At 36.1% G+C, this 20,292-nt stretch overlaps 1 protein-coding gene across 1 annotated transcript in view; it reads left to right on the top strand.

The window, feature by feature from the left end:
• LOC150096667 (very long chain fatty acid elongase AAEL008004-like) overlaps window positions 1-19,147 on the top strand; it is a 135,022-nt gene extending 115,875 nt beyond the window's left edge. Inside the window, exons 6-7 of the mRNA XM_090407819.1 lie at window positions 6,384-6,520; window positions 17,840-19,147. Coding sequence (XP_090263945.1) covers window positions 6,384-6,520; window positions 17,840-18,187 — 485 coding nt within the window. The 3' untranslated portion in view covers window positions 18,188-19,147. The remainder of the gene's footprint in view (window positions 1-6,383; window positions 6,521-17,839) is intronic.
• The last annotated feature ends 1,145 nt before the right edge of the window (window positions 19,148-20,292 follow it).

Raw genomic sequence — 20,292 nt, forward strand, 5'->3', positions numbered from 1 at the left:
CCACGTTTCAGATCCGTACAGTACACCGCTGAAGATGCATGTTTCCAATACTCTGAGTTTTGTTTGCAGACTGATCACTTTACTTTTCCAGATGTTATCCATGGCCTTCAGATTTGTTCTTCCCTTTGCAATCCTGATTTTTATTTCTTTTTTACAGTCCAAGTCATATGTCAGTTTACTTCTCAAATATGTGAATTGTTCTACATTTTCTATATCAGTTCCATCTACTTGTATCTTTTGTTTCATGTTTTTCTCATCAAATACCATTGTCTTTGTTTTTTCAAAGTTCATAACAAGTCCAAATCTCTTCCCTTCCTCATTTAACAGTTTCAGTGTTTTTTGTAGTTTTCTTTTGTCTTCTTCAATAATAAGAATGTCATCTGCAAATCTTAGATTGTTAATTCTCATTCCGTGTACAGATATTCCTTTGGCATCTTCTTTCATTTTATCCATTGCTCTTTCTAAATATGCGATGAAAATGCTTGGTGATATTGGGTCTCCCTGTCTAGTACCTCTGCTTGTTTTAAACCATTTCCCCAAACCATCACCTATTCTAACTGCTGCAACTGCATTCTGATAAACATCTTTTAATATAGCTATTAGTTTTTTATCAATTCCATAGGATTCCAGAACTGCTAATGTCTCTTTCGGGTCAATATGGTCAATACTGTCAAATGCTTTCTGAAAATCAACAAAGCAAGTATGTATGTTTTTGTTTTTTTTCCTAGCTTTTTCTGCTATTAACCTCATTGTCAAAATCTGTTGAATTGTAGTTCTATCCTTCCTAAATCCTGGTTGCTCGTCTGCAAGGTATGCTTCCAATTGTGTTCTCAATCTTTCTGCCAATATGATCATCAACACTTTACCAAGGTGACTTATCAAGGCAATTGTTCTATAATTTTTACATTCTAGCTTAATACCTTTCTTGTATAATGTTACTAATATTGATTTCACCCACTCCTCTGGCATTTCCCCTTCTTTCCATACCAACATAGTTGGTGCATTTCTGTAACCATTCTTTCACCACCATATTTAATCATTTCTCCAGTAATGTTATCGCTACCAGGACTCTTGTTGTGTTTTAGCCATCCTATTGCTTTTTCTACCTCTCCTCTTAAAATGTCCATATCATGCTCATTACCTGGTGGTGATATCTGCTTCAATTCTTCAGTAAGTTTCCCAACGCCATCTGAACCTAGTTTTTCTTCATATAACTCACTACAGTATCTTGTCCACCACTGTACAATTTTTTCTTTATTCATCAATACTTTGCCTTTTTCATCTTTAATTGTGGTCTGTTTTGGTTGCCACTTTCTATTAATGGTTCTGATCATTTTGTATACATCCCTTGTTTTATGCTCTCCATAGTACTGTTTTATATTGTTGCATTGGGCTTCTAACCATTTCATCTTATCCATTCTGACTGCTTTTTTCACCTCATTACACTTTCTTCTATATTGCTCTTCTATTTGTTCTGATGTATCTCTTCTTATCTTCAACATTCTTTTCTCCTGTACTAACTTTAGTGTTTCTTGTGTAATCCATTTCTTCTTGATCTTTTCTTCTTCTGGTACTGTTTCTTCAACTGCATCTTCTATCGCCCTCATCACTCTTTTCACTCTTAAATTCAAGTTTTTTTCTTTCTCCACACTTTTAAGTTCCTCTTCTAACACTGTTCTGTACCTTCTTCCTATTTCTGCTTCACTTATTTGTGCTGTATCTCTTCTATTCTGATGTTGGGGTTTATATTTCTTTTTTAATTTCATCTTGATGTTTGCAATCACTAAACTATGGTCCGAGTATATATCCGCTGCCTGAAAAGTTCGACATTGCTGTACTGATGTTATCCATCTTCTTTTAATCATAATCATATCAATCATGTTTTTGGTTTTCCCATCATTTGATTGCCACGTCCATTTTCTACACTCCTTTTGTTGGAATCTTGTGTTACAGATCATCATCTCATGGTCCACAGCAAATTCTAACAATTTTTCACCTCGTTCATTTCTTTCTCCGAAACCATATTTTCCCATGACTCTTTCCCAACCATCATTATCTATTCTAACTTTGGCATTCCAATCTCCATCAATAATTAGCACATCTTACTTTGGTATTGTTTCTATTGTCTCTGTCAGATCTTTGTAGAATAAGTCAATATCCTCATCTGTGCTGTCAGATGTGGGTACATATATCTGGACTATTGATATGTTGAATGGCTTTGCCTGAAATCTTGCTACTATGATTTGTTCATTAACTGGTTTGTAGCCTAACAGTGCCTCTTTTGCTAAGAAGGAAGCCAACTCCTGCTTCGTGCATGGTGTCATGTCCTGACCATATTACTTCGCATCCATTGATTTCTCCAGATGATGTCCATCTCATCTCTGCCAATCCTAGTATATTCCACCGATATCTCTTCATTTCCTCACGAAGTAGTTCTAATTTTCCTGATATCCAGAGTGTCCGCACATTCCACGTTCCTACTGATAACAGTTCTGTTGGTTTCTGTTTCCTTTCGGTATCCCACTTTTTGATCCAACCCCAATCGCTTGATTGATATCGCGGGCCTTGTTTATCTGGGCGACGCCCGAGCCGGCATGTTGTAGCTGTTGATTGTATAGGCAACAGATAACAATCGTGTTTTTTCTTTATGGTCAGAGCATCGACACTCATCTGACCGACCCTCCTCCTTTATCCAGGCTTGGGACTAGCATGAGATCCCTAAGGATCCCATGGCAGAGTTAGCACTGAACCTTGCAGCACACCATATCTGTCCAGCAGCCACCCCCTTATCCACGTAATCAGTGTCATATTTATCCCCATTTGTTCTAGTTTGCATAACAGAGTTCCATTGGTATTCTGCCATTTCCTTGATCCAACTCTGGGGAATCTCTATTATAAAAAGATAGTAAAATACTAAGGTATGACCTACCCTTTACGACGCCATGTTGCCCCTCATATATATCATATTTTTAACCAACCATTCTTGAATTCTGTTTTTAATCAATTTTTCCAGAACTTTTATCACTATGACTGAGATATTGATTGGTCTATAATTCACTGCCACAGTCTTAGAATCTCCTTCATGGAAGGGAATTATTTTGCCCTCTTTCCACTCTCTTGGAACTTTACCAGAGCTGAGACTTAAATTAAAGAGCCTAGTCAGAGTCACTGCCAGTTCCCTCGCACATTCTCGCAAAACTTCAGCTGATAATTTATCTAATCCCACAGCTGTATTTACATTGAGATTCTGCAATATTCTGAAAACCTCTAATTCATACATCTCTGTTCCCACGTTAGTGTCTGTCACGTATGTTAAGGCAGTAACCTCACTAGGATGATATACCTTTTGCACAGTGGTCACAGTAACTCAATTATTTTATCTACTTCTATTACCTTGTAACCATCATCATCACTATGGTTAATCTTCCAGTCATTCTTCCTCTTACTTGCCACATAATGAAAGAACTCTTTGGGAGACTTACAATATCCACCTTCTCACTCTTGAGTTTTGCTTCTTCTAACAACTTCTTTATATCTTCTGTCACAAGAATACTTCTCATTTCTCAAATCATTTGTGCCAGCCAAGACAATCATTTCTTTTGACTTATTTTTTTGCATCTGCATGGTGTGACTAATATCGTGAATTTTTGCACCAGGGAAACAAGATTTTTTCACACTTTCATTAAGTACTCATCTGATCATTGAGTCTCCATATATAATTTTCTCCTTAACTTGTTTTTCTTATTTGTTTGCTTGGTCTTTATTATTGATTCAGACCACTTGCTTCCTTCTCTTTTCAGTCCTGCTAATCTCTTTCCGCTAATCAATCCTGCCCTTTGTCCCATGAAGGATAACATTGAAGTGTGCTATTTCTTTATTAATGTCCATTTCATTCTCCTCTATTTTCATGGCTGCACATTCGACATTAATAACATCACTTTCCATCCTACCATTGGTACTGTCCACTCTGCTATCTTTGTTGCATTCTTGTCACCTTATAGGCATTAATGTTTGAAACATTTATTACTCTCTCTCTCTCTCCCTCCAGTTTCAATTTTCTTCCACATATCCTTTAATTTTCTCGACAAATACATTTCACGCACACTGCACTGCACAAAATCTCATCATTGCTCCTCCACGCATTGGCACCATACTGACAATATCGTATTTAAACAAAAAAAATACAATTTATACTTACAAACTAAATAGCTCTTTCAATCACACACACTCATTTAAAACAAAAACTATGATAAGTTAACCTAATATTATTATTATATTTTTTATTATTATTATTATTATTACGCGACACCTCCAGGGAGTCCAAAGACTCATTGAGGGAGGGTACTTACTCTACAGTCTCTGCCACTCAGTCCACTAACTACAGCGAACCACATCATCTACACCAACACCATCTACTGCCCACCATCACCACTACTATTTTTACAGACAATCACAAATATCCATGCCCACAGCCTTTTAGCTGGAGATCGGATACTCTAACCACTTGGCCAACCAGGCTGGCAATAATGTTATCAACTAAAATGCAAAAAAAAATAACTTTTCCTTCAGGAGAATAAATCTATGGTACACACACATTACGCCACCTAACGGCAAATCCTATTCTATTAATATACTACTATTAATATATACTATTAACAGGTAATCCATATTTTCTTTATGACACTATTCCTTTCATCTAGTTTCTTCTGTAGTTCTTCTTCTGAATGTACCCATATCACCAGATCATCAGCAAACACAACTGCTTCTCATCTCTCAAGTCATTAACCACATATAGGATGCTATTGATCACTACAAGCAGACGAAGATAACACACTTCCCTGTGGCAGTCCATTTTTAATTGTAAACCACTCTAAATTACCAAATTTAGTCTTTACAGAGCTCTTAGACTTATATACATATTCTTTATCATGACTATTTATTTCTTTTCTATGCCTATCTTTTTCAAACTTTCCAAGACTTTTCCCCATTGAATCCAGTAAAAGGGCTTTTTCCAAATTAAGAAATGTTATAAACAGACTTTTTCCAAATTCATAGTGTCTTTCCATCATTTTTCTTACAGCAAAAATTGGATCAGCAGTTGATTGCCCTTTTCTAAAACCAAACTGCTCTTCTCTTAGACCTTCTTCTGTTTTGTCTCTTATTCATTTTGCCATTATCCTTTCATAAATCTTTGCACAATGACATAATAATGCTATTCCTCTATAATTACTAAACTCCCTTCTTAAGTTCCGTTTGTTTTGTGTATTGGAAAAATAATCCTCTTGGTCTAATCATTAGGTATCACCTTCTTTCTCCAGATCAGTCTAAAGATGTCACATAACCATTTCAGTCCTGTATTACTGCAATTGTGGTATTACCACAAGAATGGAAAATCCCTAAGGGATTTTCCATTCTTCATCTTTAATGCTTCTTCAACCTATGCCAGACTTATTTCCATATTATCTATCTCACGACTGTATTCATTCCAATTCATTTCTGTGACTTTCATCTTTATTTAACAGATATCTAAAATAATACTGCCACATCATCCTAATCTCTCTCTCCCTCTCTCTCTCTTTCACTAATCACAAGATTTCCATCCCCATTTATTAAAAAATCTGGCTCTTCATATATCTTCTTCTTTGTCTAGTCTTCAGAAGTCCATATAACTTTTTTTTGTTCCCATTACCATCTTCTTCCAACTTATGTGTGAATGCAGCCAGCTTTATCGTTTCCTCTGAATGATTTTTGCATGGCTCTTTCTTTAATTATAAATAAGCCTATCATCATTTGATTTAGTCTTCATAACCCTTTTTATTCATGTAGATTTCTTACCTATAATATTTTCTTATGCTATGCTAGTCCATAATATACACAAATCACTGAACAAAGGAAAGAAACCAATTTTGCTAGATAATTCATTGCTGCACAGTTATATGCACACTAAAATACAATAAAATTTATTTTATGGGATTTACAGTTATATGCTAATTATATTAGGAGTATGCAAAAACCTTTTAATTGGAAGGGACCAGCTTCCTACTTATTGATTAATCCTAAAAGTAAACACTGCATATGATGATTTTGCTATTACATGATTATTTAGTGCACATTCAGTTTCTTATGTGATTTGTATGTTTATGTTAAAGTTCAAAGACAAATGATAGCGTGTTACCAACTTTGTGTTTAATTGAACTCAAATGTTTGTTAAGAACTTCTCTCTAATAATAAATTACTCGATTGTCAACCTGAAACTGTAATTAGGCCTTTTTATAATTAAGATAAATGTCATGTAAAACAATAAAAACTTATCCTCATTTGTATCTTCTCATTTAGTCCTCATCTCTCCATATTCATTAATATACATTATTTATTTGTTTCAGGAGGACATAGTACATTTTTTTCATTTTTGAATAGCCTTATTCATGTTTTTATGTATATCTATTATGGACTGGCTGCATTGGGACCAAGCATGTATAAGTATCTCTGGTGGAAAAAGTACATAACGACAATTCAGATGGTAATGATTTAAAACATTTGCTTAAAATCTTATGATAATATAATAAATAATACACTACAACATATAAACTGCATATGAGTTATATGTTATAGTGTATTGATAATTACTATTATTTATATATATAATGGTATATCATATTATTTCATATTATTGACTAGCTGTTAATTAAGCACATGAATACTGTATGGTTATAGAAAAAATATGGTGTGAATGACTTTTATTACATATTTTTTGTAAAACAATATTGGAAAGGTTCAAAAACATGAAATGTGCATTGTTTAAGAATTACCCTATGTGGATTGTGATGTTGCTTCTTTCTAAAAAAACAACTTATAAGTAAGTTTAATTAGTGTTTTAGTATCATGGGTTTACTAAGAGTTAGATAATTAGGAAACTTGTTTTAGAGACTAAACATGTTACTATTCGAGGATTCTGACAAGCAGACTATTAGTTCTGAATAGCAGACATGATGATATCTACTTGCACTCTAGGCCAGGTGTCCCATCTTCTTTGTATATATAACATGGCAGATGTGCAGACCACCTTTACAAATGGGGCATGATTGCCTCACCCAGGTGCGACTGTGGATCACCCCGCCAGACAATTAATCATATTATAGCAGAATGTGTCCTACGTGCATACAGTGGAAACCTGTCAGACTTCATCCATGCTACACCAAGTGCAGTCGACCAATTCAGTTGTAGCCTATTCTTGAGTGTCTCTTTTATGACTGTATTATGTCTTCTTATTGTACATATGTCTATTACTATGTCCATATATATTAAGGATTAATGTAATGTAACTTTTCATGTGTGAGCCATACGCTAAATAAATAAATATATATATATTAGGTCCAGTGGACTATAAAGTCATGTACAATAGACATGCATGTTGTAAACATAAATATAATGGAATCATGTGCTTGAAGCAGCTACTGGAATGTGATGCAGCAAGAAAAAGAATTAAAGGAAAAATGAGTAGGAAGGTAAGAAAGATTGAGAAACTGGGGATGAGTATTATATATAGATTCTATGATAAGAGGTGTACTTCATGAAATGATGAAAGCATGCTTCCTGAGTACAAAGTTCAAAGAGAGCAAAAGTAAAAGAATGGACTGTTTTGCAGGCACAAATGATTTCAATAAGAAATATACAATGAAAGAAGATATGAAAGAGTTGCTGGAAGAAGTAAAAGAAGAATAAGAGTTAAGATTATGAGTCTGCTGCCACTGTATGATAGGAATGAATGGAGAAGGGCCATGATTGTGAATAAGTCAGTAAGAAGATTATGAAGAAGGAATAGTGTGCAACTTATATATTTCTGAAGTGAATTTGATGAGACAAAGGAATTATGCATGACTGATGGATTGTATTAGAATGGTTTCAGTGAGACATTTGGAGAAAGTGTTGTGCAGTGAGAAGTTAGAAGAGAAAATTTAGTGAAACTAGAAATGTTTGGAGGATATCATCATGTGTAGGTTTATCCACCTCTGGTGATAAATGAGCATGTGTACAGAAATGTTTCTTGGGTTTAAAATATGAATTGTTGATAATCACATCATGCAAAGGTAATTGTGGATCCAAAGGGATGTGAAATTCATGTATACAAATGCCAGAATCATCAGAAATAAAGGGAAGTTTTTGCCATTGGTCAGCTCAGCTTGGCCAAAAATGATCATCATCAGTGAGAATTGATGAATAGAAGAGAGTGGTAAGGTTGTTTTATTTTTTCAGGGATGATAGAGGGAATAGGAAAGAAGGTTATTACTGAAATTTGATAGCCGAAGAATTGCAATCAGCAGTAGTTAAAGAGTTTAAGACTGAGGTGATGGCTTTATTTCAGGCTATTTAGTTCAAATAGAAGCAAATAGTACTTGCAATCCATGGATTGCAAGGGGATATTCGGTTGTTTGCGGATGATGCAAACCTGGGAAGGGTTATTAGTAATAGTGCAGATGTGGTAGCCCTGCAAGAGAATTTGAATAAGCTAGATAGATGGGCAAATTAATGGAGATGTCAGTTTAATGCAGCAAAATGTAAGATCTTGAGGTTTGGGACACATCGATGGGATGCTGCATACTCTATGGGAGCAGTTAAACTGGAGGAAGTAGCAGAGACAAGAGATCTGGGTTTGATGATTGATAGAAACCTGAAATTTAGGGGATATATTGCAAAGGTAGTGAAGGTAACGCAGAGGATTGCTATAATAATGAGAAGGACACTGACCTTCAGAGATAAAATGGTTATCATTCCATTGTATAAGACTCTGAAAAGGTACAAAGGCAGATAACAAAGATGGTGTAGGGACTGTACAATGTTAGTTATGAGGATCGGCTTAGGGAGTGTGGACTGCAGAGTTTGGTGGATAGAAAGAGGGATGATATGATTGAGACTTTTAATCTGCTACTTTACTTTCCGAGTCCGGAACACCAATAATATCCTCTCCATCCAAAAAAACAGCGGCTTGTATTGCCTTGTCATTGACCATCCGAATGTCATCCTTGGAGCCCACATCGATTAGATCTGGGCAACATAAAAGATGTTCGTCAGTTTGGACGTCTCCACAGTCACAGCTGTCATCATCTGCATAACCCCATTTCATCAGGTTACTTCTGCAACTGGACACTCCCCCTCTGAGATGGTTCAGAGTCCTCCAGGTGCTATAGGGTAGGTGATATCCCTTAGTTAACTCTTCCTTAATTATGGGGGCTTCTTGAAGTTGAACCGATTCCCTCAATAGAACAAGGCATCGCTCCTCAGGTTTATGGATCAGTGCTTTAGTTCTTTGCATAAAACTATGCCTCGATTTGAGTCGAGAAGCTATGATGATATGGCCGTACATTGGATGTCTTTCGTCCGTCATCTGCTTTTTTTTCTCCATCTCACTGGCCACATGACGTCTTATGCCTGGTGGCGCTATGCCTGCTAAGGGATACAGCTTGTTGACTGGGGTTTGTCTTAGGCATCCGGTTATGATCCTAATGGTATCATTTAAAGCCATATCCACGTGTTTCGCATGGGCGGATGCCACCCACACTGGGGCATCATTCTCCCCTGCAGCAAAACACAATGCCAAAGCCATCGAGTGAAGTACCTCTGGTTGAGCTCCCCATGTCGTGCCGGTCATTTTTTAAACTGTTGAGAGGTCGTTACAGGGGTGACACTGGGGAGTTCTTTTGTTTGGTTGAACAACGGGAAGGAGTCATGACAAGGGGCCATCCCTGGAAGTTACGAAAGGAAACTGTGAGAAAGAGGGTGAGGAGTGGTTTCTTTGCATGGAGGGTGGTTGAACCATGTAATGCATTGCCTGATGGAGTGGTGAGAGCAAGAAGTCAATGCGTTTAAAGAGTGGTATGATAAACTTTGTGTTTCCTAGGCAGGACCTCCCTCAATGAGTCTTGATAGACTTGTGTTTCTTAGAAAGGACCTCCCACGATGAGTCTTTTGACTCCATGGAAGCCTGAATAATAATAATACTAATGCTAGTACAAAATACAGGCAGCCCTCAGTTTACACCTCACTTTGATTCCTGAGAAAACAGGTGTAAACTGAATTGCCGTAAAACGAACTCAATTTTAATGGGAGGTACAAAGTTATGTTCCACACAGTCAAAAAATATGCACATGAAGTATGTGTAACATTATTATATTTAAAGCTTTGATAATGCATACATATATATATTTGTTAAAATAAAATTATTAATAATGAAAACAACAAAATTATATACAAAAAAATATGAAACTTCAAAAAGATATCACAGATTTCTATGTTGAAATTCCTGGTTTCAGATCACCTGCATTTTTTTGGAAAAAAGTATCCAGTGTTAACTACCTAGATTTTCTTTTTTTTTTTCTTTAAGGAGTTCAGTGTAAGGTCAAATAGATGTGATTACACTCCTTTTTACATTCGCACTCCATTACCAATCGTGGTCCATTTCATAGAGTTCATCAGTCAATATATCTATGCTTGCAAGGATACGCTGTAAATCGGCCATTTTTATATCTGTCAGAGGACCTTCTTCATTTTCTTTCTCCTCCTTTGAATGTTGACTTAATTGTTCGGCTAATTCTTTTAAGTCTTCATTGGAAAGCGGTTTATCATGGCTCTCTAAGACTTCTGTCACACCTCAATCTTGAGCTGTAATATTGTCCAATCCCACCTCTCGTGTAGGCTTGGTAACGTCTTCAATAACATTCTCCTCTTGCTCTAATTCCTCGAAGTCGTGCATAAATGCTGGAAGTAGTTTTCGCCATGCTCCTTTTAAACACTTTGCTGACACTTCGTTCCAAGCTGCTTTGATGTTGTTAATGCCCTTCAAAATATCAAATGATCACCAATAGTCTTTAATAGTTTTTCCTGAAGTGTTCAAGACTCTTACCATTTCTATAAATGCTATATGGAGGTAATAGGCTCTGAAGATTGATATTATCCCCTGATCCATCGGTTGCAAAAGCAATGTTGTGTTTGGGGGCATGTAAACAACCTTGACATCCAATGGTGTTCTTAATTCAGCAAGGTTTTGAGGATGTCCAGGGGCATTATCTAAGAGAAGCAATGCCTTGGCTGGCAAGTCATTTTCTTTACAGAAGCGAAGCACGGTTGGACAAAAATAATTTGTGTACTAATCTATAAAAACGTCTTGTTTAATCCAAGCTTTCTCGTTCCATTTCCAATGGACTGGCAGCATGGCTTTTAGACCCTTGAAGGCATGTGGTATCTGTGAATGGTACACTAACATTTAAGCTTGAAAGTTCCGGAGACATTTGCACCCAACAAAAGCATAAGTCTATCTTTTGTGACTTTAAAACCTGGAGCAGAACGTTTTTCACAGGAAATGAAGGCACGGGATGGCAATTTTTTCCATTAGAGCCCAGCCTCATCAACATTAAAAATGAGATCAGGAGGATAACTTCTTTGTTTTACACAGTCTTGAAATTTTTAGGAAAAGCAGCCACTGCTGCAACATCTGCACTTGCCACCTCACCACATGATTTGACACTATGGCGCTTACTTCGAGACTTAAATCTCGTGAACCAACCTTTGCTTCCTAAAAATGTTTCTTTGACTCCATCTGTCTTTTTAAGATCCTCAAAAATTGTTTTTGCTTTCTCAGTTATAATAGCCTGCATCAGAGGAATGTTTTTCTGATTCAAGTCATCCGCCCATAATGATAATAATTTTTCATGAAGTTTACCCCTGCTATAACTTATGTTTTGCATTTAGTACTGCCGTAGATTGTTGCACAGACTGTTTTATTCTATCCGCATTTTTCATAATTGTAGTAACAGTCGATGGAGGTAAGTTCATACTTCTACAGATATTAGCACGTGTCTGCCCATCTTCCATTCTTCGAATCACCTCCATGTTCTTTTCAAGTGTGATTGATTTCCGTGCCTTCTTAACACCAAGTTCTGATAACTTTTCTGCTCTTCTTTTATCAGACATGGTATGTAATTACATACTTTATCAATTTAAATACGTATGTATGTAAAAAAAAATTAAATAGAACAATTAGGTAGATTCAACAGTAAAACTAGGTTTGATACATATACATCATAGTAGCTCGGTAAACACTCAAACACTAGAGTGCCTTCTAGCGTCGTTTCTCAGTCAGACCACGCTACAGTAAGAAAGCACGAGCAGGCATCCGGCGTTATTGTGAATCAGCATAAATTGAAACGTCGTAAACTGAGGACTGCCTGTATATTGTTGGTTGTCTCTATAGGCTGAGGGGTGTGCAGAAAAATGTGGATGCCATTCTTTGGCAGATTGGCTACAATGAGTGTGGACAGACAAAAAATTATGAAATTAAACGAAATAGCAGGAAATCCTATATTAATGAGAAACACAAAGGATTCGCAGGAATTAAACACAAAACATCTATCATGAAAAGTACATATGCTAATAAAGGAAAATGTCAATATTATCCTGACAAGCAATATGCAAGAGACCGTTTGCATTTGAATGAGGAAGGATGTAGGCATCTGGAGAGATGACTGTTCTCTGAATGAGTTGGTGTGTCAATGCAAGGAAACTAGAAGTACCTGGGTGAATGGTAGCAGGGATGGCCTCTTGTGGAAATAGGTGCTTGGGAAAAGGGGTGTGATAGAGGGAGAGAATAACGAGCAAAATATAAATTAAAAAAGTAGGAGTGGGGAAAGTTTGAATAATAATTGTGAAGTTTTCGTAGATGGTGTTAATTGGGAGGATGAATGGTCAACAAGAGTGGGTAGCTTGCAGAGAGGGATAGATGAACTGAAAGAGCAGGTGGAATGTCTCGGGAATGAGTTGAGAAGTGTGAAAGATGACATTAAACGAATGGAAGAGATGAATGCAGGCGAATCAGAGTAGGAGTGAGAGAGAGTTATGGGAATGATAGAAGAGAAGAGAATAGAAACATTGTTAAAGAGGGAAGGAGAGAGAATTATGGGAATGATAGAGGAGGAGGAGAGAATAGAAACAGTAGAAAAGAGGAAAGGAGAGAGAATTATGGGAATGATAGAAGAGGAGAGAATAGAAACAGTATAAGAGAGGGAAGGAGAGAGTTATGGGAATGATAGAAGAGGAGAGAATAGAAACAGTAGGAGAGAGGGAATAAGAAGAATGCAAGGAAGCACTGGAACCAGGGATAGAGAGATGCCAAGATGGCTGGTAAGTAGGGAATAGAGAGAAAGTGTTAAAGGAGAGAGAGAGAGAGAGAGAGAGAGAGAGTAAGGAATGTAGATGAGCAATCAAGGAACAGAGTGGTGAGAGGTGTGATGTATGGAGACTTGATGATCTGTGGTGTGCAAGATAGGATGCCAGAGGAGGGTTTCCCCTGATAGAAAGTGTGGCTATAGCAATTAATCAGGGTGAAAGGGTGGATGAGATGATTGTGATGATGAGCATGAATGACTTGAGAGGCAGTGTAAATAGGGTGGTGAGAAATCTGAGATTCATGCTTGAGGTTGTACAGAAGAAAACTCAGAGAGGGAAGATAGTGTGTGTGTGTGTGTGTGTGTGTGTGTGTGTTGTCCAGGTATGATAATGACGAGCTGAGTAGAAGAGCATTAATAATGAATAGCATGATAGCCAGAATGTGTCAGAAGAGAGGATTGGAATATGTGGAATCTTGGAGGGTATTTGAGGATATAAAGGAACTGTATGCAAGAGATGAGATCGTTTTCATTTGAATGAGGAAGGATGTAGGCATCTGGAAAGATTGCTGTTCTCTGAATGAGTCGGTGTGTCAGTGCAGAGAAACTAGAAGTACCTGCATGGATGGTAGCAGGGGTGGCCTCTTGTGGGAATAGGTGCTTGGGAAAAGGGGGAATACATCGGGTAACACTGAGTCCGGTGGAGTCAGGAGGGGATAAGGATAGTATAGAAAAAGTGGCATTTTTATGCTTTATACTAATGCCAGAAGTATCCGGAATAAAGGAGATGAATTGGTGGCGCTGATAACATCAGCGTGTCTGAAGATTATTGTAATCTCTGAAACATGGTTGACATAAGATGACATAATAACAGAAATAGAAGTAGCAGGGTACAGCATTTTTCGAAAGAATAGGAAGAAAAAAAAACACGGTGGTGGAGTACTGCTTATGATAAGTGATGACTTTTGTCCTCTCAGAGTGGAAGGTAGTGACACTAATGGTTTTGAAAACATATGTTGTGATGTAGAGGTGGGGAAGACAGGATATTTAGTGAGATGTTGCTACAAGCCAAGGAGCACAGAGGGTGAGGAGCAGATTCCTTGATTGCTCACCTGCATTCTTGCACTTGCCAGTTGACCTTGGCAAGTGCAAGAAGAAGACTGTTTATGGGAGATTTTAACTATGGCAGTATAAATTGGGAAGAGGAAAAATGCATGTAGTAATAAAGGAATAGAATTTCTAGAATTCTTGAGGGACAAATGTTTTAGGCGAGATGTAATATTCGATCCAGTCCCACTGCTTTATTGACATCCAGAGTACTTAGTATTTGAAACACACTCTCCTCTTGCACTTTTAAACCTCAAACCTGTCCTATCCCTCTAGTATTAAAACCTACTTCTCCAGGATAAAATTTCCCAATAAATTGTTCATTGAACAACTCCACTATGTCCTTTTCATCAGTCATTCTATTCCTATTTTTATCCAACAATGTCATTCTTCCACAACCATTTCTCCTCCTACTGGCCACAGAGCTAAAAAAATCCTTAGGAGTTTCTTTGGATCTCAGGGCCAATCTCTTCTCATATTCAGTTTTGCCTTCCTTACCATACCTATCTATGCATGTTTTTTCATCTTCCAGATCAAAAATACATGGTCATTCTTGAGGGCAAAAATGCCATCTCAGTTATAATCAGCTCTTCTGATGCTATGATCAAATCCAAAACTCTTGAATCTACAATTATATAATAATACATTAATGCATGAATTATCCAACTGAGTTTGGGAATTGATTTGCTGATTGGTTAACTGAGGATGTTATTAAAGAATAATGATGATAAATTTATAGAGTAACAAAATGACACATTAGGAAAAAATAATTTAAGTTTGCAGAATTCTCGGCTTGATTTCTTAGCCTTTGTTAGTACAGTTGCAAAGAGACAAACACAATAAGATCAACACTTAAATTGCAAGCATGTGACAACATATGCTATCAACTGCAAGAGGATAACTTCATCTACAACTATTAGAATTCAAACAAATAAATAATTACAAGCTTAAGAAACACAAGAATGAGGAATGTTGCTTAGGATGACTTCCAAAAATTGAGAAAGCTCAAGGCAATCCTTTTTATTGAAGTTTGGACTATGAATGTTGGTTTTACAACTATTTTTATATAATCTTTTCAGAAAGAAACTTTTGTGTAGGACTTTAGTTTTGTTCCAATGAATTCTATGCATAGTGGATGAGGCATGGCTAGCTAAACCAGACCTATCACACTCTTGAAGTAAAATATACTTGATCTTCTTTTAGAAGAATCTGAGTGGAACAACTCATCTTCCCATAATACCAAAGGCTGCATGAACAAGGGATTCCTTAAACTCCAGGTTTATCTTTGAGAGAGGCTAGGAAGGAATTTAGTTTTCAAACTGGATAGGAAGAAACTTGTAGGTCAGTCTGGTGAACAAGTCTTGCAATTTTATTGTCCTTTAACACATAGATTTGAAATATTAGAAACTTCTCCAGGAGAATTAGAATGAAGGCCATAATTATTATTTATTTTATCAACTACTTCTGCACTATAACCATTAGAGATGAAAGTAGTCTTGATAAATGACGGTTCCTTTTTTAAAAAATGGTTCTAGGACAGAAATTTCCAATAATAAACTAGTCTGTATGACTGCAATTGTGGTCAAGGTGTTGGAGAGATTGTTAAGGAGGTAGAATACAGGATTGGATTGATGGACATAGCATTCTTTATGATGATCAGCATGGATTTGTAAATGGAAGCTTCTGTTTTAGCAATTTATTGCATTTCATGATAGGGTAATGAGTGTGTTAGATAAGAGAGAATCATATACAGTGATATTCTTGGACTTTGCAAAAGTGTTTGATAGATTACCACATGATAAGTTAATGTACAAGCTGCAGAAGATGGAGATAGATAGATATTGGTTAGATGAATCAGAGATTGGCACTCTAAACAATACCAGCAGGTTGTGTATGATGGGGCAGTGTCTCAAAAAAGGAGGGTAACTGGTGCCGTGCCTCAGGATTCTGTTCTTGGATCCCTGCTGTTTAGTTTGTATGTAAATGATATATCATGGGACTGAATGGGGATCTTCAGTTGTTTGCTGATGATGCAAAGTTGGGGAGAATTATAAGTAGCACTGTTGATGTTAATTTCCTTCAGCAAGATTTGAATAGACTTTTGTTACTTGGACAAAGGAGTAGAGTTGTAGTTTTAATATTAATAAGTGCAAGGTGTTGCATTTTGGAGTGCAGAAATATAAGGCTATGTACTATAATCGACGATGCTGTACTGCAGGAAGTGATGAGATTCGAATTTGGGAGTGATGGTTGACAGCAGACTGAAGTTTAGATGGCATATTGCTAGTGTTGCAAAGGCTGCACATTGTAGTGCTGCTATGATAAGTAGCACTCTAATATGCAGGGGGGTAAGGAAATGGTTGTGCCACTGTATAAAGCACTGGTCAGACCACACTTGTACTATTGTACTCAAATCTGGTCACCTGTATTTTCAGTGTGATGTGTGGAAACATTGGAAAGGGTCCAGAGACGAGTGACTAAGACAATATCAGGAATTTGGAATTCTGGCTATGGAGAGAGGTTGAAGAAATGTGGATTGCAGACTTTAGTGGATTAGAAGAAAATAGGTGATATGATAGAGACATTTAAGTTAATGAGAGGATTTTATCAGATTAATCCAGATGAGATTATAAAGAGTAGAAGGTGAGAGGGGAAAAACCAGAGGTCACCCCAGGAAGTTATGTAAGAGTGTGGTGAGGAAGGGTGTGAGGAGCAGATTTTTTACATGGAGAATTGTCAGTGAATGGAACGCATTACCAGAATGTTTTCCAAAGTATGTTTCCTTTTCTTCAGAAAACACTGGATGAGCCTGAAGTTCTGGAATTTGTATTCATCCATAGAGACCAAACAGTGACATAGTAATGGCTACACCCATGCCTGCTTGTTAGGTTGAGTTTTCAGGACGTTCAGTTGTAACTTAGATCAAAATTTTGTTCCCATTCCCACCTTTAAATAGTTTTTAGCACCTCCATAGTGCATTTGGAAGAATGACGGTACATTTGCACCCTTCAATTTGAAAAGGCCTAAGTTCGATTGTCATCATGACGAGAGTAATCTTTATATTGGTTTTTTTCAATTAAAGGTGAGTTAGCTGATCTCATATGGAAACTCAGGTTTTTCAACCCACATACAAACAAATCAGCCTTGAGAAAACATGCAATTTACAGACAAAAAATACTAGTGGTGGTAGACAGTAAATGGTTTTGGTGTAGGTGATGATGGTAGTAGTAGTTTGTAGTTGATGGATGGAGTGGTGGTGGAGATGGAGAATTGTAGAGTAGGTGCTCTCCTTCAGTAAGTCTTTGGACTTCTTGGAGGTGTCATGTAATAATAATAATATAACATATCATGTATTCCTATGGAATTTCCCAGATTGGACTAGTATAATATAATAAGGTAAAAATAAGCAATACATTTGTAAATCATAAGTGAAATGTAGTGGTTTATCCATCAATGAGTAAGAGCTTTTATACTACTGTGCAGCTTTGTAAAATGAATTATAGTAATTTATTAACAATGAGAACAGTACACACAGTTTTATAATATAGTATTAATATCTTTTTTTTTTCTTATTCTAGATACAGTTTATCATGATATTCACCCATTCATTTCAACTGATATTTATTGACTGCAATTATCCTCGTCTATTCATGTGGTGGATTGGATTTCATGCCGTCCTTTTCTTGTTCCTTTTCATGGAATTTTACAAGAAATCTTATCAAACATCACATATGCCAGAAAAGAAAGGTGCTACTTGCAATGGAAGTTCATCTCATTTTTTTACAAACTATAGGAAGTTGGCTGCATGTAGTAGTGCTGCTGTTAATGGACTTTGCTTCAATAGTTTGAATGGAATTCCAAATGGCTATGACAAACATGTAATGGATGGTAATGGCCACCTGGCAGCAGATAAGAAGTCACTGTGAAAGATAACATGTTTATTCCTTATTTCACATTTGCATTATTTCATCAACAAAGGATGTGTCAAGTTCAGAATGAGCATTGTTAAAAATAAAATTATAACTCTAAGTACTTTCCAGAAAATAAGGAATAGAAACATACCATAGTTGTCTATGTAAGAAATGAAACTGTGCTTGCTGTGATGACAAAAAAAAAAGCCCTATATACATACATACTTACATGTGTGTTCATACATACATATAAACGCATATATCTATATACATAAATATGCCAACCACTGCTCTTCAACGGGTACTCCTTTTCTGTGCTATTTTAGAAACTGCATAGCCAATGAATGCAAGTCAAGAATAATAGTTTAGTATGCATTTCACCCACGTTTAAACTAGATTTTATACCAGTGTTCATAAGTGATTGCATTTTTACAGAAATTGTTCCAAGATTGTCAAGAATGAAATGTGTATGTAAATTGTTGGTTTCAGAGACTCTTCTTTAAGGTCTTCGACCAATTTTAGAATGTTGTTATATGTCTGTAGCCCAATTGTTGACCAGCTTTTATATTAATGATTATATCTGTCATATTTTCTCTTTAATACAAATCACTATCGTAATGTTTCAGATAGAGAAGCACTTGACAAGTTCTTTTCAAATTGTGCGTGCATGCGTGCGTGCGCATCTTATGCAAAACTTCAGTCACCCAAGAACTCCTTCCCCCTTCACCTATCCATTTTTTTTTTAAATGATATGTCCTAATAAGTCAAAAGGAGTTCCATTAAGTGAATACTGTGGTTTAAGAAGTTATATATATTTTTCTTGTTGTTAAATTTTTAAAAAAATATTTTATTCTATTCAGTCTGCAGCTACTCTCCAGCTAACAAAATCCACTTGCCTATGGCAAGTGAGTAAGCATATGAGCTCTGTATATACATACACAAAAACACATATATTAAAAGTGAATAACAAATTTATCATGCCTGTTACTTTTGTTGCATCTTTTTTTAAATTATTTTATGTGTAAAATGCTTTAATTATGGAGGTAAAGATTAACAACAGCTTTCAATAGACACCTATCACTGCAGAACATGGTGCAGTAAAAATACTCAGTCACCACCAAAAGCATTTAGATGCTTTGCTAATTGGGTTGACCCATTAGTTTCTCCAGTTGAGCACATTCCTGTGATTGGAAATGCTGCACTCTTGCTCTTCCATTTACAAGAAATGGCACAAAGCTAAATTCATTAGCCAACTGATAATTGGCAGTAAATATTTCAAACAAGAACTGTAAAAAAAAAAAAAAAAAAAAAAAAAAGCATTCATAAAGGCACTGCCTAACATCTTTTTGTGTGCATGTGTACACATAGTTTTCAATTCCACCTTTCATGTGTTTTTTAAATGGTATAAATGGTAACGATTAACATTTACTAATCTTTATGAATATAATGATAAATAAAAATTTATTGTATAAGTGTTTATTGAACATTAATTCACTTCAGAAGGCAGTATTTTGTCTTAAAGGAAATCAGGGAATAATCTGGAAATCAGTGAACACAAAAAATGTTACCAATCTTCAGCATGCTAGAATACTGATGTTCATTGCTTTACAGCAAGCATAAGCAATAGTCCTCTCTGCTGAAAGACCATTTTGTTTTTTCAGAAAATGAATAAGTTTTTTTCTAAAAAAAAGAGTGTTCTTTGCATAATAATTATTTTTTCATGTGTGCCCTCCAGGGGGTGTACAGCAATTCTGTGATGATGCTGAATAATTAAGTAAACATTACTAGCTTTCTATGGAATATCTTTCTTCCCTGTGTTGATAAGTTCTGTAGATTTTTTGAACCAAAAAATGAATGTAACAAATGATAACTAACACTGGGTTTAATGGGTCATAATATAGATAATTAAACCAACTTGTTTTGCCACAATAATAATAATATATTTATTAAAATTATAATAACATTTTTCTAACCTCTAAAAACAGAGACAAATCAAAAAATTTAACACTATGTACAAGAAAAGTTTCATCTCGAGAGTTAGCCTACCTGTTGGGAAAGTATTATTTATCAATTCTAATCATAACCTGACATCTCAGCAGAAGTTAGCATTTTAAAGAAAG

The sequence above is a fragment of the Typopeltis vanoorti genome, chromosome 18 (assembly GCF_054136105.1).
Source record: "Typopeltis vanoorti isolate ZY-2024b chromosome 18, IOZ_Tvanoo_1.0, whole genome shotgun sequence".
NCBI lineage: Eukaryota > Metazoa > Arthropoda > Arachnida > Uropygi > Thelyphonidae > Typopeltis > Typopeltis vanoorti.